Source organism: Pelmatolapia mariae, linkage group LG20 (assembly GCF_036321145.2).
Source record: "Pelmatolapia mariae isolate MD_Pm_ZW linkage group LG20, Pm_UMD_F_2, whole genome shotgun sequence".
NCBI lineage: Eukaryota > Metazoa > Chordata > Actinopteri > Cichliformes > Cichlidae > Pelmatolapia > Pelmatolapia mariae.
The window spans coordinates 23,601,142-23,624,122 of NC_086244.1; the positions used below are offsets into that span (position 1 = coordinate 23,601,142).

Below are 22,981 nucleotides of genomic sequence, written 5' to 3' on the forward strand. Positions count from 1 at the left end.
TACACACAAACATGCTGTGTATCCATACACACACACACACAAATAATTTTTCAACATCATACTCTCCCGTCCTGTGCTCACTATTAAGTAACAGATCCATATTGTTATATGTGTGTGCCTGAACATACACACGTAAACCATAAACACAAAGCATGGTGCTATTAGTGTGAGGGCTGTTTGTCGGACATGCAGGCATCCGCTGGCCGTGGCTAAAGCGTTTCAATGAGATTAGAGGGGTAACCGGAACCCTTCCAGGCCCACTGAACTGAGCTCACACCAGGATAACAAGTCCAGAGGTGGTGAGCAGGCTGGATCAGGTTCCAGGAGCTAATGGGTCAAATACCAACTGCCACTTAATTGCGTGATAAAGTGTGCACATTTAGTTTTGTGTGTGTGTGTGTGTGTGTGTGTGTGTGTGTGCGCGTGTGTGTGTGTGTGTGTGTGGGGGGGGGGGGGGGGGGGGGGATGTTTTCCTGTTTAATTCTCCTTTAGATTCCTGTATATGAATACTATTCTTGGTACAAACAATCTGTCTGTGTGTGAGTGTGTGTGGTCAAGAACAGTACACTCCTTGCAGTGCATCAGAGTTTGCACGTCTCCACCGGGGGAGCAAACAGCAGCTCCAGTAATAGTGATTCATGCTTTCCGTCAGGCCCCCTGACAGGCTGGGTTCGATCCCCTGCTCAGCGCGCTGTAGCGGCAGTAACAGCAGCCGAGCCAAGCGCAGGACCACGGACATCATCATAACTGCTGAGGGTGTGCTGGGCTGCTGACATATTGATCGACCCTCAGTTAGAAGATTTGATAGATTGACCCGAGACTCTTGACTTTAAACAGTAAATCGAGGAGGACAAATCAGAAAGTCTGAGAAAACAACTGAGGGAAAAGGTTAAAAGTAACAGATATAATTCAATTCATGCGTTTAAGAATGCAACTGCATTTTTTTTATTATAATTAACCTTCCAATAATATATTACCAATTAACAAATTAACCTTTAGTCTGTTAAAAAAAGAAGAAGAAAGAAACTATATTGGTTTCTATGAGCCCAAAGTCACCTTGACACAATTTTTAACTGCTTACTGATGACCAGTCAAAAAGTTTTCAAAAAGTATTTATACAAGCAGATAAATAAAACACTCTAAATCAGACTTCATGACTACACTACAATAATCTGCATACAGAACCACACCAGCAGTCTGCAGGCCCAATAACATATCAGACAGCCAGGCAAAGCTTAAGCCCTTGCCTCCTGTGGGTCCTGTGGGGCTCAGGGGCCAGGAAGGACCAGAGAGGCTACGAACTCACACTAACGATGGAGGAAACCGTGTCCAGTCGGCTGGAGCCTGAGATGGAACAGAAGACCCTGCACCATTGTTCTGCCAACACACTGACAGTCGGTGATTTAGGACCAGGGCTGCCCAGGAGCGTTAGGGGAGGGACAGGAGCAAGGGAGGTCAGAGAGAGGCTCCACAGGCACCCTTCAACAATCTTACCCGAATGCCTCCATCCATGAGATGGCAGAATTAATCATGGCTGACCTAGTGCGAGGCTTGGACCTGGCCCCTCTCCACCACCCCTATCCCCTCCATCGACCCCCTCTTCTCCCTGGACAAACATGACAAATCTTGTGTTTATTTACTTAAAAAGACCAGGAGAAAAAGCAAAAGGGGGGCAGATAAAAAACTGTATAAAATCAATACAGAGTTAGTAGTTCCTGCCCTGCTGCTGCTCTTTCTTGTCTGAGCAGCAGAAGAAACCTAAGCTCGGGATAATAAGGACTCCAGGAGGAAAAGGGACGCAGGTGCCTTCAGCTACCTCCACATAACTGGAGGGAAATGTGGTAAAAAAAAAAAAAAAAGCCAGCAGAGAATGAGAGCCTGGTACAAAATCCACCTAAAAAGTACTTTACTACAAACATACCTAATTACCACCAAACAGGAATTTTTAAAAGCACTATTTAATTTCTCTGGATCATCTCAGGATCACCTTAAAAAATATGTAAGACAAGGCCTAAGGTGTGCGCAATGTGTGTGCATAGTCAGGCATGTTGTGGTACAGCTAGTTTCTAAGTTTGAGTGCAGGCAGCAGAGGATTGAATCCACAGAGCCTCTGCTCTCGCCACATGACAGGGAGAAAACAGATAAGGCTTGCTCTCAGGGGAGAGGGAGGGTGGCCATCAAGTTAAACCCCTAAAAAGAAATAGCAGCAGTGAGTTGTCAAGGTTTCTGTCATATCCTACATCAAGTCAGCCGCCCATTCCATCCCATCTCCTGGCAAACCATGCAGACTGCTACGGCCAAGGATGAAAGTGCTTGAAAATGGGAGTCATTGTAAACCATTTTCTGCCCTGGAGCCCCACCACCAACACCGCCCCCTCACCCTCACCATCCCCTCCATCTCCACCCCTCTTCTTCCCGACTGCTCTTGAAGACAAATGGGTCCAGGGCAATGACAGAGTGCCTGATCCACAAATCACCAGCGGCCGGTCTCCTCGTCCACTGCTTCCTCTTCCCCCACTGCCTCCTCCCTGCACCCAGCCTCACCCCCTCCCCGTTCCCAGCCCCTCCATTAGTCATGTGCACGCGGGCAGCAGCCAGCAGCCATAATTAGACAAGGACAAATAGCCAGCCGCGGACACGGACGAGTCCGGCCGCTAAATAAGGGCCTGTTTCCATACTGAAAGGTGGGCGGCAAGTAGGGCCAAGGAGAGGACTGGGGTGTCAGAGAGGGAAGCAGAAAGGAGCTGGTACTGTCCAATACACCCTGTGACCATCTTGCCCTGGCCTGGCTTGGCCTGGCAACTCATTTATTTTCCTACAGGCCTATGAGTTGAACCTACACGGCTAACCACATACCCCAAAACTAAATCCCCGCTCCAACACCACTGCACACCTCAACTCCATTCACAATTAAAACTGAGTTGTATTCATGGTCTTGGTTACTCTTCTCAAATGATGGTTAGTTTGGAAGGCTATCCTATAAACAGATTCATTTCATGACCGTTAAACTTTTTTCAAAGTGTTGAAAGTGTAAAATTCAAGATCAAATTGTTTTCTATACAAAACCCGAACACAACGACTCATCTGTCAAGGCAAGGGCGAGACGGAAACCTCATACAACTCTCCATCACATTCCTGTCAATGCACCACCACTACGTCACTTGTTTTTGTGGGTGGTCAAACCAACTCTAAATAAATAAATTAAGTAAGTAAAGCAATGCTGGAGCAATAAAGCGCAATAAAGAGGTTTCAGGGTACATTAGTTGTAACATTAGAAGGGTGGAATTAGCAAAAATGAGAACTCACAGAATCAGATTACACACGGCCGAAGAAACCGGCAGTCAACAAAATATAAATTACAGCCATATGAGCGTAGGGCAGACTGAATCCACAGAGGAGTATCAGTAACAATTGCTTTGGCCAGGTCAGAGCTGCAACACACTTACTGGGCAGAAGGGGGTCGACAAAAAATGACCGCCACGCATACACACACTCAAGCGCACACGTACACACGCACACAGCATGCTCCACCAGAGCAAACCTTATTGATCTGCCTCCTAATTTCCTAATTAGTTTTTATTGGATTTCATAATCGTCATCAGGACACATCAAAAGAAACTCAAAACCCCAGCAAGATTTTCTGCCCTCCTCAACATAATTTTTTTAAGCTGTGAAAATGAAGCCATGTATTCAATTCCAAGTCCCCAGCTGTGAGAGCGATCCTGTTTTTTTTTTTCCACTTTGCTACCAGAACTCCTTGGACAGCAAACACTGCACAAACACACAATTTCTCCCATGTGTAGTAACCGATGTTTAGCATTGCACATTTTCTGCATGATCTGCTGCTATTTGTCACACTGCGCTCCTCTGGTTGCCTCTCACTTGTAGGATTTGTTAAACATAGAGCTGAAAGAGGAGAAGAAAAATGTGGCGATAGAAGGAAAACACTGTTCCTCACTAATACTTATAGTGGTCACTGTTTATTCAGCAGCTTGGCTTTCTTAAGTCTTTTACAGCCCATGTAACCTCACAAAACTTTTGCCATGCCTCCTGGTGACTCTAAATTATTATTGGAATTTATCCCCATGACAGGAAATTTCTTTCTACATTATAAATAATGTGAATACCACAGCTGCATGTACAAGAAAATACTAAAAGACTTCATTTTGAGCAGTGAACAGAGCAGCTGGCCAATAGTTTCTACACATTTGAATGTGCCAGACGAGTAGAGAAAGCAAACGGGGTTCAGAACATAAAAACATGTGGTCCTCATTCACATTTGGAACACTTGGATTCACTAGTGTCTGCTTATGAAGAACAAAACAGACACAAAGGCTTCCACGGGCTTCAACTTAACTGCATCTTTGCTACCCTATCCTCTCCAGATGATCCTTGGTCTGCAAAAATTGAAGAACAAGAGCATGAAAAAGAGGGAGTAAGAAACTATGTTCCATATAGTGCTATTCTGTCTATTTGCAACACTCCTCTAATGCCAAAGTGTGCCAAAGTAAGAAACTGTAATAATACTAAAAACCCTCCTTTTCCAGGCTTTGCTGCACTTGCTAAATGTTCACACCCAGATGTTAAACAGCCACAACAACTGATTTTTTCTTTTTTTTTTCTCTTTGTTATGGCCCCATTTTGAGACAAAACCTCTGGCATGATGACACCAACACAGCTGCTTTGAAATGAGGGTGATGAAGATAAAGACAAGAAGAGAATGAAAGATGTTTCAGGATTGTCATTGTTATTGACAGCAGAGCACCAATAAGAGCTGATGAGGCAAACCTAAAAAGTAATCTTTGTGAAGTATATAAAGCTTTGTGTGTTGGCTCTTTTTGTATTTGATTCAAAACAAGTCTGCTATTACTCAATAATCCCAGAATGACAAATTATTTTTTAATATTCAGGATACTTTCAGGGTTAGCTTCTTTTTAAATCTGTGTAAATTAAACAGTTTAAACAGGGATAAATGATTTACAGTCCATAAAAAGGGCTAAGTTGAATAGTCCAGGTTGTGTTGAAATGTATCCTGTCTGATCATTCTTAAGATCTTGATGTACACTTGTAGATAATTAAAATTAATCATTAAAAATAAAGACGTGTGTCTCATCAGATAGAGTTAAACCAGGTATCAAAGCCAGCGACATCCTGCTGGCTACATCTACCTTCTACATAGCGTATGGTGAGGTCAAGAGAGACGTTCTCTCCCTTCTTCTACCTAGTCGTCTCAAATAATCGACACCTTCACTCCACTCTGTGCTACAATTTCTTACTGAACAGGTGAGCCCCGTCTGAAGTGCCTCTTAGTGACCCCACCACTTCTATCACATCATCCTTTGCTCACACTGAGGTGTATAACGGGGGCACAAGAGAGCAGAACGAGCTTAAATCCCAGTGAAGATGTTTTTGGCCTTGATCACCAAGCCCATCGATCCCTGGCTGATTCCCACTCAGATACGTCTTATTTTATTAGTGGCTTCGGCCTTCTGCCGCCCCATTCCGCTGTGATCAATACCAGCATGGGGATGGCCCTTATTTTTCACTTTTAGTGCCTTAACGCTGTTTAACCGTGTCACCTGATAAACGACAGGCCTTCCCCAAACACTGATTTCCTATTGATTTCTCCCTCATTCAGCCATCCCTTCCTTCGTCACTCTCCTATTGTTTTTATCTTCAGTTATCTTCTCCCTCCAACCTCCGTACCTTTAGCTGAAACTGGTCAGCTAACCACCTTTAGACTATTTCAACCACAGAAACCCATTTTGTTAAGAGTTAGCTGAGGTTCAAGAGGGTGGATCATCTCCTTTAGAGAGTTTGTAAAAGCGTACATCATTACATCATTATGTAAGATCACAGTAATTTCAAACCATTTGTATGTGGTGCTGAAAGGTAGGTTTGTGCTTCTCATTTTACATCATTACCCACCAAACGGCCCACACACAAACAGTGGTAGAGGTCTATCTGTGTGCATGCAAGCATTAACCATGCAGGATACAGTGAGCACCATGCAACAGATGCTAAGACAACCTGGAGGGAGACAGCTCCATCCATCATCCACTGAAGTCCTGATGATCGAAGCAGGGCTTGGACGATGGAGGAGAAATCTCTGGGAGTTCCAGCAGGGCAACATAAAATCCACTTACTGGGTTTCTATTGGCTATAACTCTATAAACAGATTACATGTGTGTACAGCAGAAGGTGAAATTAATTCAGAAACAGATGAACAGCACTGATGAACAAACAAGATAAAATGAAATAAACTGCACCTGAATACTGGAGGAGACATATTATAAAAATGGAGGACTGACCCACAATCTGGCTGTCCGACCTCTATCGCCCTCTCTCTTCTCGCACTGTACATTATTTATGCAAAATTAAACCTGCTCCTATTCCTGCTTAGTCTGGCTTATCCACTCAGTTACCTCTTTATTGATCTCTCATCTAAGGCACTTCTGTAAATCCAGTCCATTCCTTCCAGCCTTGCTGCCATTAATGCCATTAAATATGGGTCTCTTATCACCAGATACTTTGAAGATGTCCAGCTTGCTGTCCCCAGATTATAATTCTGGGTTCATTTTCTAATTCAAAGGATAATAAAATAATCTTATCTTAGTAAAACTATGATTATTTATAGTTTGTGTCCTGTAAAAACACATTCTTGTGATTACCTGAGTTGTTTACTACTTTACACATTTACAAACAGAAATGAGCAGATGTTGATTGGACTTACAAACATAATGTCTTTTAAAAATTACAAAATTCATGTTACTCAAATGCAGGGTTGGATATGTGATCACAGATTTTGGATACACAATCATTAGATAGACAAACAGGATGAATGATCTCTTTATTATGCAAGGTGATATTTAAAATGCAATAATCAGTGCAAGCAGAACACCAGCAATTTGGTAACATCCTGAACTTAAAATAAATGTGTAGAAGTTGGATGCCAACCACACCGTGCACAGCTTTGAAGAGAAGGTGAAAACAGGTAGAAGGTGCAAAGTGGCATTTTGGTGCAAAATGTGTCTTGGACTTTAACCAGAAGCTAATCCCCATCTCACATTAATCTGCAGGTGCTTTGGTGATTTCTAACAAAATAAATCCATCCATTTTCTTCAGCTTATCCAATTCAAGGTCCCAGAGGCACTTGAGCCTCTCCCAGCTGCCCACAGGGCAAGAGGTAGACCCTGTACAGGTCGCTAGCCTGTCACAGGGCCAACGCAGAGAGACAGACAACCGGTCACACTCACACTTATGGCCAATTCAGGATAACCTAAACCCACAAACTGCATGTCTTTGGACTGTGGGAGGAAGCCGGAGTACCCTGTAGAAAACCCACGCAGACACAGAGAAAACATGCAAACTCCACATAGAAAGGCCCCGGCCAGGTAATGGATTACAATTCAGGACCTTCTAGCTGGGAAAAAACAGTGCTAACCACCACAGTGCCAAATTAAATACTCAGACAAAATACCTAGCAATGACAGAATAATGCAAAATAATCCATTTCAATTTATCATTTCCCAGCCAAGACATGTCCTTCAATTAATACGACAAAATAAAATATTTAGTGTGTTTAAACATGTGCATCAGTAAAACAGTTTGCAGTGGACTAAAAATAATACATAATGAATAGTAAAGGCATAGCTGCTTTGAATTATGTAAAAGGCTTCTCCTTTAGTTCATTAAATCCTTCCACGCACTTGGTGATCCCTACACCATATGGACCAAAGTATCCACATCTCTTATTCTTTGAATTCAGGCATTTTCAGTCCTATTGCCAAACATGTATAAAATCAAGCATTTAGCCATTTAGTTTGTTCCAAAGATTTTATGGAATTTGAGCGTTGTAGTGTAACTGGATGTCACAGTTGCAACAAGCCCATTTGTGAAATTTCTTCCGTCCTAGATATTCCATGATCCATGTTGCATTATTGCAAAGTACAGGTGTTTTAAAAACACAGCAGCTCAGCCGCAAATCACATAAAATTACAAAAGGAACCAGGTAACCAAGTGCTGGTGTATATGATGTGAAAATTCACCAAAGACTAGCTGACTCTATGACTACAGAGCTCCAAACCTCCTCAGTATTAACATCAGCATAAAAATTGTGTGCCGGGAGCTTCATGCTATGGGTTTCCATGGCTGAGCAGCTCCTGTAATGTGCAGCTGTCCCAGTACTTTTGTTGATGCAGAGTATAGTGTTAAATCTGCATCCTCTGATTTGAGAAGTGCAGTGCCATAATTAACTACTATCCACTGTGTTTTATCTCACAGTGGACAGTCATGTGCAAATACCACATAAATCAGACCAGATGATGCTGAAAAGGTTGTTGTGTCGCTTTGTACTTTCCAGGCAATTTCCAAGGAGATGCTTCTTATCGTTTCTTGAACTATCACGATGCCTCATATTCAACTTCATGAGCCAAAAAAAAACAGGTGTGCTTGAAAACATCCAGAGAGTGCGTGTGCTCGGGAAATACTGCTTTGGGTGTGTCATGAAGTTTGTGCCTTTAAATTAGGGCTCTACTTGCTTTGGAATTGAAGATGCATAACATAAAATGAACTATTTAATTTAAAACTTGGCTGTTACCATTACAAGCTAAAGAAATGTTCAAAGTCAAATGTTGCACTTTGAAAAAAGTGGTGTCATTTCACATCCATGCATGAAGTTTGAATAAGTAAACTTACAGCATCTGTTAAGGTGTCTGCTAACATCACCTGGCATCTTTCATTAGTTCTCCCCACCTTTTCACAGAAGGTTAAGTGATAAACTGGCATTTATAGCATGGCCTGCCAAGTAACACGGGTTAGAGAGCACACTGAGAAACTGACCGTGAAGTAATAACAAGCGAGCGTAGGCATGAGATTTTCTATTAACACAAGGGGAGATGAGTTAAAAGGGTTGCTGGCTATGTGAAGACCAGTTTCTTCAACAAAACTGCCCCGCTTTAACAGCCTCCCCCCACCCCTACAGTACCACTGTGCAAACTTATCAGACTACAGCCACGAAGGAGCTTGAGCACCAGCTAGTGGTAAAGCCGTTTCACTGCCAAGACAGTCCTCACCAAACACATTAATCATGACCAGGGGAGTGTAAAATTCAATCGGCTCCTTCCATCCATTTCATGTGAAGCAGACTGAAGGCCGGCCTTGTAGTGCCTGAGAAAGGAAGGATGAAAAAAGGAGGAAAAAAGAAAAAGGAGCTCCCTACACTTCATCAGAACCCCTACTTCATAACAAATGGAGTGTCTCTCTGGCGGAGGAGTGCCATCAGAAACACGCGTTCTCTCTATCCATTTAATTCCGGCAGTGGAGGAAGGGTCAGGGAGGGAGCAGTGGGTGCGTGTTCTGCTCTCCGCTCGCCGCTTCGCCAGTCACACAGTAAACTACCTTTTAGGAATTGTTTCTCAATAAGAAATGATCAGTCCATTTATCTGCACCAGGCGGGCCTGTCTCCTCACCCAGACCTCCAATATTTTTCGTTTGACCTGATCAGGGCTATAAACTAGACCGAGACACTTTCAATTTGTCACCCGAGGAGGCCTCTGCAAGTCCCACGCTACTGATTGCATCCTCCCTCCCAAATGTAAAAATTCCTCCTGTGCTTGAAGGCTCTTTTTTTCGCCCATGCATACAGCTGCTTGGAAATAAAGCCTCTGTGATGCTATAAAAAATATTCAGAGATATAATCGCATACATATATCCCAGAACATGTTATTTCTTCTAATGAATATGGTCAGATAAAATAGGTGCTAGTAGTTTAACAGATTATTCTTTAAGATTTTGCACGTGACTGCAAAAATTCCTATCTCTCTGCACGAGTACGCTAATTACCATCTTATGCTGGACTCTTTTTAAATGCACCAACTACAGAAGCGTTCCCTTTTTTAAATAGCCTTATTATCAAGGTAATGACAGCAATGAGCATCAACCTCTAAGCGGATTAAACTTTTTAACTGTGTAAGTATCATGAAATTGTTAATGTTTAAGAACATTTACTGAGAAAAATCTTAACGGACTCAAATAACAAATAAGAATGTATTTCCCATTTTTTGGTCAAGCCACACAGTAAATAGGTAAAATAGTAACATCATCACATTTCTAATCATAAACCTAATCTTAGTACACCGCGAACCCCTCTGACAAACAAAATCTTGCAAAAGCTGTAAAAAAGCACTCATTACCAATTAAGTGGGGAAATATTAACCACAATGTTTTCTTTCAAAACACGTCTAAACTTTGAACAGGGGGTAATTACAAGTCACACATGGCTTGCTTTCCCATCAAGCGCTTTAAAACAGTTAAACATTCTTTGAATTGGATGGAACATGTCAATGATTTTTTGACAGTGCTGAAATATGGCGAGGAACGCTCAACCACATACGCACAACCTGTTCAAAACTGCTGCCTCGTCCGAGTCACATGCATGCTATTAATCACTGATACCTCCGGCTGTCAGCTAACATGTATGTGGTTATACAACACTAATGGGCAACTGAGTGGAACTGAAAAACACGTGTAGTAATGTAGCCTTTCATCTCTTACTTGTTTTTGTCCTCCACGAAGATGTCAGGTTGAGAAATTCATCATTCCCGTCAGTTGACAGTGGGACAGAAACACCATAGCTTAATGCGCCGTACCACCGAAGATCCTTAAAACAAAGAGCACACGAAATGCATAAGACGCATCAGCAGTGCCTTTGTGACAATGCGACTGAGCAAACTATGTTATAGGTGCATTGCATTGCAGTGCATTTAGTGTTTTATAAGACACTCAAATGACCACATAACCTGGCATCACTAGATAACAACAGAAATGGCTATAAAAGAGCACAGGTGGGTTAACAGAGGCAAGAAAAACAAATAAAAGCAATCTGAATTTTAAAAAATGAATAACAGGAGGTAATGGAAATTATACAGTTGCCTTTATATGCAGTAATTTATGGAAATATTTGGTCGAATGGTCAACTAAGGGCTAAAATTCTGGCCTTTCTTCCAGCTTCTAACAATGATAAAAACCACATATAAATATATAAATCATATTAATATTGGCTCTTATACTAGGGATTTTAACCTTACAATGTAAAGTGGCTTGAAATGACTGTTGTTGTGCACTGGCGTTATATAACTGAGGTAAAATTGATCCATTTATAGACTGAGAAAGTATTCACTTTAAAAAGAAACGTGCAGTGTAAATGCTGGTCATCTCCGTGGAAAGACTGAGACATTATATCCATTTCCTGAAATTCTCATTTATCCCTATTTTAAAGGACTCACCTGTACTTGCAGCCTTAAGATAGGGAGGAGACCCTCTATTTCCTTCCACTGGGTGACTCACCTGCCTACTAAGAACATACAGAAAGAAATTAAATTAGAAAAATGAATTAGAAATTAAATAATAATTTACAAAAACAAAACTCAGCTCATTATTTTTGCTTCTGGCCCAATTTAAAATATTGTCTTGTTGTGATTATCTACACCATGGAAAGATATGTGTCTGCACCAACCCCCCACTCTTTAGGCTGGCACTGGCTGCTACAGCAAGTATGCAAGCTTTCTTCCTTGCTTTCTTTTCCACTGTAAACTCCAACTCTTTCTCAGCATGCTTCATTTTGTTATCAAACCACAACCACCTGCATTAACTAATAATAAATGTGCAGCACAGGTTAGTCTCAAGACTTTAAGCAAAAAATCAGGCTTTCAACCCTAACCGAACTCACAGAAAGGTGAAAAAGAAAAGAAAATGCTATGTAAACTTTTACTCCTTAGGCCTGTAATTTTGGGACTCTTGTTATTGTTTGTTTAATTAGGACCCCTTCATAAAGTTTACCCTGGCACAAGCTACCGCCTGAAAGTTCACATTATCGCCTCCTCTTAAATCCGTCAGTTAACATCAGCAGCATCAGACTAAAAGCATCACTTTAGGTAAGCATTGCCATAAATCTAGCCAGCTACATTACTAGCTAACAGCTTAAAGGCAAAATTGTTCAATGAGCACTAAAGCGTCCATGCTGTACACAACATCTTAACTTTATACCTTGTCTATGTTGGGGCACAGTCTGGGGAAGCACTCAGTAGATATTCAGTAGATAATTGACGCAGTGAGTTTGGTAGAAATGCACGTAAAGATGGCGCCTGCTTCTGAGCCTGCATGTCAGGTGTGTGCCGTACACTGAAGCACCTGTAAAACGCTCACCTGCCATTCAGCTAGCCTTTGTATGCTAAACCAGGCTACCATCTTAAACCCATGTCCCTCTTGTTCCAAGTAGCTTTCAAAAGACATAAAATTATTGGTGTTAGAAGTTTGTTCTTCCAATAATTCACATTTTTCCACCCTCACTAGGAACTCCAAAGAGGTTTGTTATTTTTGTTTGATTGGTTTGTTGTTTGTGTGTATTGTAAAATTTTGTATGCAACAAATATATCAAAAAATAAGGTTGTGACATGCTGTTTTGATGGTTTTGTAGTATCTAGTAACATGTGGCCCAAAGAGCATTTACTGCACACTCCTAGAAGTTGGAGGAAAGCTTAAAGAAAAAAAAGAGCTTTTTTTTTTTTTTAAATAAAGCAAACAGAAAAGTCTCACTTAAACAAAACTTACATCTGTGCCAAATGCGCTTAAATATACTCATGCAGTGTCTATATTTCCGACTGTGTACACAGATTACTGCAGCTAGGGCCCAGGCGCTCATCAGACCGCATCTCCAAATGATCCACAAAGCAAGTTGTCACAGCAAAAGCAGCCACTTAGAGCACACGCACTTACCACAAGCGAAACAAATATACATACAGACACTGATAAATGCCTCTGCACTTACTGATGAGCTTCTGAATAATTGTGCCTCAGCGGCACTGTTTGCGGTGCAATGGTGACACCCCCCGGCGGACACATGTACTGCAAGAACACCAGTTAACCTTTTAAAGCCTGAAACATTAAATAATTTATAAAATTCAAATTTTCTGAAAATAGTATTTATTGAAACTTCTGTTGAAATTTAAAAGTCTCTATAAAGACATTAATTTACATATATGCTACATCAGGCTATTTTGGGGTAATTTATTCCTTATAAATTTAACGTGAGATTTATTTTGGTTTTTCGGGAAGGGACAAAAAAAACAATACGCTGATGATGTAAGTCTCAAAAAAAAATTACATATCAAATATAATGCACTTGGGTTTAAAGAGTTAAGTGAGCACAGCAAATGACACTCAGCACTTAAGTGTATGACAGTAAGGCTTTATTTGATGATGGGAGGAAGACATGGCAGGTGGCAGGTTGTATCTCAGAGGTAAGCTGTTACACGGGTCTACAGATTACTGCTTTGGCTGCATACATACTCAGTGTCTGCACAAAATGAGAGAGAACAAGTCACCTCAAATATTTTCATCTGCAACAAGTCTACGAGGTGATCTTAAATGTACAGGTCTACATCAGAGTACCACTTAGCATGCAGAGATACTTTTAATCGTATAGTCATCTAATTTGAATTTGTTTGCCTACCTACTGTTTGGTGTTTTGTTTTGTTTGCATCTACAGTTATAACTTAAAAAAAGAAGAGAGAAAAAAAAAAAAAAAAACAGGCATGCAGATGTAAAATTTGGTGGCAGGAGTAACTGTACTGGTTTGATCCCAGCAGAGTATAATATCAAAACCTTTATTATACAGCTCACTGAAGCTTTCAGGGCCAAACACCTCTGAAGGAAAACAAAAAGACAAACTCATGAATCCATACATGTGGAATTTAAAAAAAACGCTTTTACTAAACAGCTGCTTAGACAATACTGATGGACACAGAAACAAACAAACGGCCTTGTTAAAACTATGAAACCATAAGAAGAAAGCAGTTCTAATGTCTGAAGTCAGATGTTTGCTACAGTGTCCTTTGAGGCTTTGGATGCACTTTACGTCATCGCAGGAACAAATGGCACTTCATTTGATTTAGTTTCACAGCTTTTTGTTTACAATGTTTGGGTGTAATTTTTTCCCCTTACATCTACAATTACATTTCAAAATGAAATGCAAAACACACTGTCAAAATAAACTGGCACAAAGTGGTGACAAGGCCACTATGTCTGAGCTATACTGTAGTCGAGCGGTAAGAGTGTAAAACAAGGATCCAAAAGTAATGCTATCCCTTCACAGTATCAGTATTGGAGGATCTCAGGTTGACTGAATTTTGGTATGCTGTAAATGTGTTGGAAATATATACCACTACATTCTGTATGAAGGAAAAGAAATTTATAAGACATCAAAATTAAATCTGAGGTTAAGTAAACTAATTTAAACATAAAAGGCACCCAGTTTATTGGGAAAGCAAAATAACTACAAACAAACAAAAACATGCTCTTAAAGGGCACGTCCTCACAGACCAGGGTCTTCTATCATCCATCGGCAACAGGAAACAAAATATAGCACTTCAAAAAAAAAAAAAAAAAAAAAAAATGCAGCCTGGGACCAGGTGTGGACAGGCCTGTGGCACCGAAGCCCTTCCCTGGACCTGAGCCTGCGATGATTATATATATACACACACACACATATATGAATGAACTACATGAACGTCCCAGAATGGACACCGAGTCAGGCACAGCCTAGACTCATTTCACATTCATTAGCATTTACTCTCATAGACTGAATATACACTACAGCACAGCCAAAACTGAGACACTTTCAAATGGAGCAAGTTCGAAATGTTTACATCAACATTTAAATTATACCGCTTAATCCCAGTGTAGCATGGCCACATAGTGTAGATGGGGTTGTGCAGGTGGACAATAAATATACATATATATATATTACATCTTTATATACAGTGAAATGGAGAAGGGGCACAGTGGTAAATTATTCTTCCTCTTTTATCGTGGTGAAGTGATGAGATTTAGAGGACCCTGGATCTCTTGCTGGCCAGCGAGCCATGCTAAAAGACACAAAAAAATAATAATAATAATAAAAAAACAAACAAAAAAAAAAATACAGAAGCTGTGAGCTTGTTCACACACTGTCTACATACAACCCCAAATTCCAAATAAGTTGTTAAACTATGTAAAATGTAAATAAAAACAAAATGCAGTGATTTTCACATCTTTCTTCAAATCAGATGGAACGTAGAAATAAAAAAAAAGTTTTTTTCTTAAGAAAAAAAAGGGTTGTTTTGAATGTCATAGCACCAACATGTCTGAGAAAAGTTAGAAAGAGCCCATATTTACCACTGCGTGGCATCCCCTCTGCTTTTAACAATAGTATGTAACCATCTACGAGCTGAGGGGACCAGCTGCTGGACTTTGGATGGATTGTTGAGTAATATGATTGTCATAGGGGGTCATATGATTGTTGGGTTGTAGGATCTATCTTACAATATAAAACGCCTGTTGTTGTGATTTGGCGCTGTACAAATAAAATTGAATAGAAGTCACTTAGATGAGCGACTAAATGTTTCTCCCACTGAAAATGCTACGTCAAGATTAACAGTTGTGTTCTACAGAATCGTTTGTACTATGGATGATGATGAATCAAATTATTTGCAATTTTATGTTGAAGACCATTATTCTGAAACTCTACAATTTCTAGGCACAGTCCCAGTTCACTTAATTAGTTGCAAAATATTCCACCAGCCATTTCTTTTCAATACCCCTTACTTTTCCAGCTTTTTGTTACCCCATCCCAGTTTTTTTGAGACACGTTACTGCCAACAAATTCGAAATGAGCCACTGTTTAAACATTTGATATTTCCTATGTTCTATTGTGAATAAAATATGGGTTTGCGAGATTTGCGCATCATTTTTATTTACATTTTTACACAGCATCACAACTCTTTTGGAACTGAGATTATAAACAAAACACAACAATTATTGCACAATATATATTTGAGATTAATAACAAATAATAAGCTGGAGTAAGTCAGCTTTAATTGTTTGACATACCTTGGCTTGCTTGTAAAAGTGAGGGGCCAACTCAACCAGCCAAGAGGACTCAACAGCAGTCACGTCACGCATGTAGTATTTTGATGTCTGCACCACTTCATTGAAGACAACCCTGAAAGAATGCAACACAGAAATGTTTACAGCATGTTTCTTTCATACACGTCCAAATACAAGATGCTTTTAGAAACATTTAGGCATTTCAGTTCTCTGCAAAGAATGAACACTGACCACTTTGGAGGTTTCTCTCCGTACAGCACAGAGTTTGGGTGGATGTGAAGCTCACGATCATCTCGTAAAGTCCTTGTAAAAGAAAAAGAATGACGGAGTGCACCAAGTGGTTTTTGTAAAAACAAAAACAAAAACAAAAAAAACCATGAAAACTGTTAAAACTCCACTGGTGGGAAAACTGAGACATCTAATAAAGTGACAGACGTTTGTCCTTACCGGTAGGAACCAGAATGGTGAATGCGAGCTGCATTAGCAAAAAATCCAGAGACAATGCACTTCAAGATCACATCTGGATCACCTGTGCGAGACACACATCAAGAAGATTAAAGTGAAACAGCTTAAAAACAGGAGACTTCGTGCCTAACAAGTCGGAATGTGTCTTGGACTGAATGTGTGTACTCGGCTGGTACAAGCCCAGAAAGAAAACGCATACCTTCACTGGAAGTCCGCGGCACTTTAAACTTGTTCATGAGGCGCCGGAGCTGCTCTCGTACAGTCACAGCTCGCAGCAGACCCTTGTAGTTGAGAAAATGCTCCTGACACCACTGGGAGCTCTTCTGGTGCTGCCGGAAAGAAGTAAAAACGCAAGGTCAGAGTTGACTTTACTCCGGGCTTTGGCAAAGTTCGTGGTCACAGTCTGAGGAATGTGCATACGTGCGCTCACAACTATACCTTAATGAATGCTTCATACACATTCAGCATGGTGAGGTGGTCTCCTTCTGCAACTGCAAACTTCCTGTGCTCGCGGGCCTGCAGGCAGAGATAGCAAAAAATAAATAAATAAATAGGATAATTATTTTGCTGACTTAGCATTTCTGCTAAAAATACAACATGCTCCGTCTGAGGGCCGGTTTCCACTTACAGCAGCTTTCTTCTGATTGGGTGGCACGACAAATATATTCTGAATCTGCATCATTGCTGCTATGGTAACAATCTCTTTGGAGCACCCAAAGTTTCCCGACTCTAGGAGCATCTTAGCAAACATGGGGCTGAGGGGAAACTCTGCCATCCGCACACCCATGGGATCAGTCAAACGGCCATAATGATCCAAACCTGCCAAGAGACACAAAATTAGCGACGAGTCTGCATTTTGCACGAGGACATTTTACCTCGAAGAAGCTTGTGAGTGCAGGATTTTGAAAGCTAGTCCTATAGTTGAAGGACAAACTTTGCTTTTCCACTATTTCACATAATGTTTTAGGACCTTGTTTCTTACCTCCCAGAGCGTAGAGAAGCTCCAGTGCCTGAACCATAGTCTGAGCTGGAGGAGGCTAATAAATCATAATAAAAAATAAAGGCAATTTTAAGCACAATATTTACTCTAAAAGACACAATGGAGTGGTAATTAGCACTCTTAGGAGGCCATGACATCTTTAAAAACACAAACTGCATTCATTTTATAGTTGCTATGCACATTTTTGGCACATTTCTCTTTCTAATAAAAATATAAACTACGATTCCTTTCACAGTGGGTGAACACATCACAGCTACTCTGTGGATTCAAAGCGAGCCACTCACAGAGAGAAAGCTGAACCGCAGCACGTTGTCAATGCCCAACGCTTTGAGCTGCAAGATGACAGGAGCCAAATTGGAGCGCTGCATCTCTGGCACAGTGGAAGCAGGCAGTTTCTCAAAGTCCTCCTCTGACAAAGGAACAGCAGCGATAAAGTGGACAGGGAGAGGACAGGGAATCATGCAGACAAGAAAAGAGAGGGAAAGCGAGTTATAATGAACAAAAATGTAAATAAAAATGTGTTCATTGCGTGTATCATATGGCTGGAGGTTCACACATACCTGTGTACAGTCGAAAGCATTTCCCAGGTCGGTTGCGTCCAGCTCTCCCCGCCCTCTGACTGGCTGAAGCCTTGGAGATGGGCGTGACCACCAGCGATTCAATGGCAGTGCGAGGATTATAGGCTCGCAGCTTCACAAACGCACAGTCAATGACAAATACGATTCCATTTATAGTGATGGAGGTCTCAGCTATATTAGTGGCCACCACAACCTGGAAGAAAAATGAAATGATATTGTGTTACTAAAGGTTTATTTGCTTGTGCTGGCTCATATGTCACCAGTCTGTATTATTTCTGTCGTTACAAGAAATTCATCATAACAGTAAAAGATTTTTAATATATGCCAAAAGTGGCAGTTATTTCATCCATTAACTAAAAATGTTGATATGATTATCCGGCTACCTTTTTGGCTTGACTTGCATCTTGGACTTCTAGGTTTGTCCATATAAACACACAAAAACAAGAGTTTTACCTTGCGAACAGAAGAGGGCACCCGCTCAAAGACCTTCATCTGATCGGCGTAAGGAAGACCAGAATACATGGGCAAAATTCTCAGGTGCTTCTTCATGCCGTACCGTGACAGAGTCCTGGCCTGATCCTGCAGCAGGGACACCACCTTCTCCACCTCCTCCTAAGGTGAAAAAGAAAACAATCGAAACCATTAAGAAACCTGGTATATGGGATGATTTGGTTTTTACTGTTTTCACACTGATGTCGAATAAAACCTAGGTCAGTAAATTATATGGCTCCTAACCTGCCCAGTGAGAAAAGCCAGGACATCTCCATCATCCTCAGTCTCGTGAATCTTGAGCACAGTCTCCACCGTAGCTTTCACATAATCTGGGACAGGACTGAAAGCAAACCAAACATACCTCAGGAAAAAAAAAACAACAACAAAAAGGAATATGCAAAAATAACAGACTATTTGCTCAGTTTGGATTCTGTGTGTTGCTTACCTGACGGTGTAGAAGATATCCACCGGGTAAGAGCGTCCCTCTACTGTCAGAATTCCACAGGTGTCTTTGCTCGGATCGCCGGACTCATTCAGGTTGAAGAAGTCATGGAATTTCTTCACATAATATTCATATTTCAATTAATAAAATGGACATTAATAAAGCATTTTTAACCACTAGTTGATTTTTTTTCACGTTTGAATTGAGGCATTATAATTGCATTAACATTAAAGAAGCCAACTACACTGCCTCCACAGCTGGCAGGCTTGGCAAAGATTTAACACATTAAACAAGGGTTACATTTAAAACTGAATTTAATGTGTAATTCACTTTAACCAAACCAAAGAAACAGTTGTTGCCCTCACTCTGACATTTGAGAAAGTTCACAACTTCCAGCGCCGTTTAGCTGAAAAACATGGCACGTGTAGATAAAAGCCTTTTTAAACTGAAAGTACAGTACATATCTGATATGACATTTCAGCTGACTCGGGTAATGCTTAGCACAATCGTGGCCTGATTGTGTCTTTCTATCATCAGGGTATCGCAGATGTCAGTACAACGTGATCTGACCTGACATCAGCTTTCCCTCTGTCGGTCTTTTGTTTATCTTTTCTGTCTAATCAAGCATATCTGCTCATCTTAATGATTCAGTCACCTTGGCATCAAGAGTGGCAGAGGCCACAATCAGCCTCAGGTCTCGTCGCTTCTTCTGAATCTGCCGAAAAATCGGAGAGAAACGGCTGAAAGTCAGAGGAATGAGCCACAAATTTCTCTCCTACTTAAACGGCTGTAAATTAACAAGTGGCATTAACGTAAAATTTAGATTTGTTTCAGCGGGCATTACCTTCTTTAGCAGACCAATCGCTATGTCTGTATAGAGGGTCCTCTCGTGCGCCTCGTCTAGCATCAACACACTTTGGGTGAGGGTACAATGAAGAACATTAGTTGCAAAAAAGTAAACATTAATTAATACTTTATAACAAAAACAACTTTACATGTAAGAGTTAGGATTTTTAACAGATATCTCAGTGTGAAGATCACAGGCCAGCATCATGACAGCTCTGTGTCCTGGTTTTGTACATGCTGCCTCCCTAGTAACGTATTTGCCATGCAGAGAAAAGGGACTGCTTAATGGCTCTATTGCAATCATGTACCTGTACTTTTTCAGAAGAGGATCAGACATCATCTCTCGCACCAGCATGCCATCTGTTAGAAACTGAAGCACACAGGTGCAGTTAAGCACTGAAGGACATTTACAGAGAGATTCACAGAAATTTCTGCCAACGGATTACAAAGAGCCAGTAATCACAGCCACACACTTTCTTGAAAACAAGGTTTCTTATCTTTAGATTATGAGATATTTTTTCCCAAATAATGACATATTAGTGTTAGGACTAGTATTGCTGAGGCTGATCCCTACTTAGCCTCTTAAAATATTGAGAAACATTCACATCTGATGATAAGTCCAAGTTGGTTTTCTCAAATACGACCTCTAAAACCATTTTTCCCCCCCCCACACAAACAGAACTGGGCTTTCATACAACCACACATGTAAAACGCTTATCGCTAAGGCCACAAACACGTCTGACAAGCAAATACCTTGATCCTCGTAGCGTGGGGATCAGAACAGTCATCGAATCTAATAGTGTAGCCCACCTCATGGCCCAGCAGGGCCCCTCTCTCCTCTGCCACACGGTTAGCTACCTATCAGCAGGAAACAAAGAGGGACGAAAATACAGAGTTTAAGGAATGTGTGTGCCCTTCGGTGTGAGCTGAACTGCTGTGAAGGGAATGACATTGGCAAACAGTGAAGGAGCCGTGCAATAAGAGGAGATCAGTGGGGTTCTTACAGAGATAGCAGCCACACGTCGAGGCTGTGTCACTCCAATCACCTTCCCCTCCGCTGCCCAGCCAGCCTCCAGCAGGTACTGACGAAAATCACATGAAAAAAGAGAAGGTAGATCCAAAAAAGGAGGGAAGTACAAAGCATGAAAAGTGGACTGTGCATAAATTACATTCTAGCTGATGTGGTCCAAACACTTGCTTTCAAAAGAGGCTACTAAGCACCAAAAAACAAGGTCATGTTAAACCGCTGTGGGAGTTAATCCACATGAAAAGGTGTGAGTCACTGCGGCATGACTTTGAAGGTACCCCCCCCCCCCCCTTTTTTTCCTGACTGCTATCATAAATGCAAGAAAACTGTTCTTTTTCATTCATTTTTTAGCGTCGCCATAAATGTTGCATGGAGTAAATCACACTAACCTGAGGTATCTGTGTCGTCTTCCCACATCCAGTCTCACCGACTATGATTACAGTCTGGAAGCTCTCAACCAAGTACAAGATGTTGTTTCTGTGCTGGAGGGGCAGCAGTAACGAGAAGCACTTAATGAACAATTTAACAACAAGCACAGGGGATCACAAAATAACCCTGTAACATTAGAGCAGGTGCAAAAGCGGTTTAAAAACCTTAAAAACGGGGAGTTTCTGTCGCTGCTTCTCTATGGAGAGTGCGGTGTGGGGGTTGAAGATGATGGGGGAGCCGGTGGTCTCTGAGTTCAGCTCCCGCTCCTCTGAGATCCCCGGTGCCTCAGAGCCTGAAGCAGAGCAGATGGTGAAGGAGGAGAAGATAAGATATTTTATTTAAACGCAGGCAGGCTGAGGAAAAAGGGATTTAGGAGGATTTGATTTGGTGCAATGAACATGTCATGGCAGAACGATAACAGAAAGGTTTCAGCGCACACAAACTCCATCATGTGTGTTATTGTACCCTGCTCCACAGTGCGTGTGTCTGTTTTCCTCTGGCAGGTTATAGTTTGATTCCGCGCAGTTAAACCGAGCTGATCTGCGCGGGCTGCAGAAATCACGCAGCTGCCGTGAACGCCGCTGCAGCCGCACCGAGACTCGCTGGTCGACGTTAGCAGCTCACGCTAACAAATACAAACCCGAACAAACCACCAACAAGCTAATCTGTCCTCTTTTATTCCTACTTACCCGGCTTCCAAAATTTCATCGTGGAGAGGGGAGCCGCCATCTTGGCTTCTACGTCACATATCACCCCCCTTTGCATAGCCGGGGGATGACGTCACAAGCTCTGTTTCCTTCGTTTTTATGAACGATGTCAGCTCGTTCAAAAACAGGTGCAAGGGGAAGTTTACGTTGACTTTTCAAGCTGTTAATTACATACGTCATAAATACTACAGTTAAATATATACGCACACTAGACATTTTTTAGGTACATCTTGGTAGTACCAGTTTGGAGCCCTTTTGGCTTCTGAACCCCCTTCATGGCACGGGTTCAACAAGATAAACCCCCTAAACGGGAAGGTTGTTTAAAAGCTTTGTTCTTTTATGCTGATGCCAGCATTGTTAACTTGGAAATCCAGTGTCACTTTGTGTCATTGTGAAGTCATATAATATTGTATTGAAATAATGTTTTAAAAGCTCAAACAAAGAAAGTGCTCATGTCACCCAATTAATTTCTTTAAAGTTTGGAGATGATCCAATAGAAACTAAAGTTTTTTCCTATGACCTTGAAGCATTATATACTAAAATGGTGTGTTTGATTGTCTTTAGCCATATGATTGGAACAGAACTGATGATGCAGGCAGCATGTTAACACAGAATTCATGTAGAGTGTGATTTTGTGAAACTTTATGGCATCATTGAGACATCGTAGGGCGTGTGATGTACAGCTCAGTTGTTCAGTTTACTTTTTGGAAATTTTTAGCTTTAATTTAGTTTTATTAGTTTCAGTGTTAGTTCTAGTCTTTTTCATTATTAATGTATGTCCGGGGTGGGGAACTCAAGGCCTCAAGGGCCGGTGTCCTGCAGGTTTTACATATCACCCTAGGTCAACATGCCTGAATCAAGTGATTAGTTCATTACTAGGACTCTCGAGAACTTCTAGACATGTTGAGGAGGTAATTTAGCCATTTAAATCAGCTGTGTTGGATCAAGGACATCTAAAACCTACAAGACACCGTCCCTTGAGGCCTGGGGTTCCCCCACCCCTGATGTATGCGATGTATATTGTAGGGCAACCAGACAATGAAAATTGTGAGGTACTTTGTATATTACATT

At 41.2% G+C, this 22,981-nt stretch overlaps 1 protein-coding gene across 1 annotated transcript; it reads right to left on the reverse strand.

Moving 5' to 3' along the window:
- Positions 1-13,745: 13,745 nt before the first annotated feature.
- On the reverse strand, positions 13,746-21,952 carry dhx35 (DEAH-box helicase 35). Its single transcript, XM_063464915.1, has 21 exons — positions 21,893-21,952; positions 21,368-21,495; positions 21,164-21,256; positions 20,752-20,829; positions 20,501-20,605; positions 20,056-20,117; positions 19,746-19,815; positions 19,557-19,616; positions 18,905-19,017; positions 18,703-18,799; positions 18,421-18,579; positions 17,950-18,160; positions 17,674-17,798; positions 17,372-17,426; positions 17,018-17,208; positions 16,828-16,905; positions 16,589-16,718; positions 16,372-16,453; positions 16,156-16,227; positions 15,928-16,039; positions 13,746-14,924 (listed from the first exon to the last, which is right to left on the reverse strand). The coding sequence occupies exons 1-21, from the start codon at positions 21,930-21,932 to the stop codon at positions 14,886-14,888; spliced, it is 2,100 nt and encodes a 699-aa protein (XP_063320985.1). The 5' UTR covers positions 21,933-21,952; the 3' UTR covers positions 13,746-14,885.
- Positions 21,953-22,981: the final 1,029 nt, after the last annotated feature.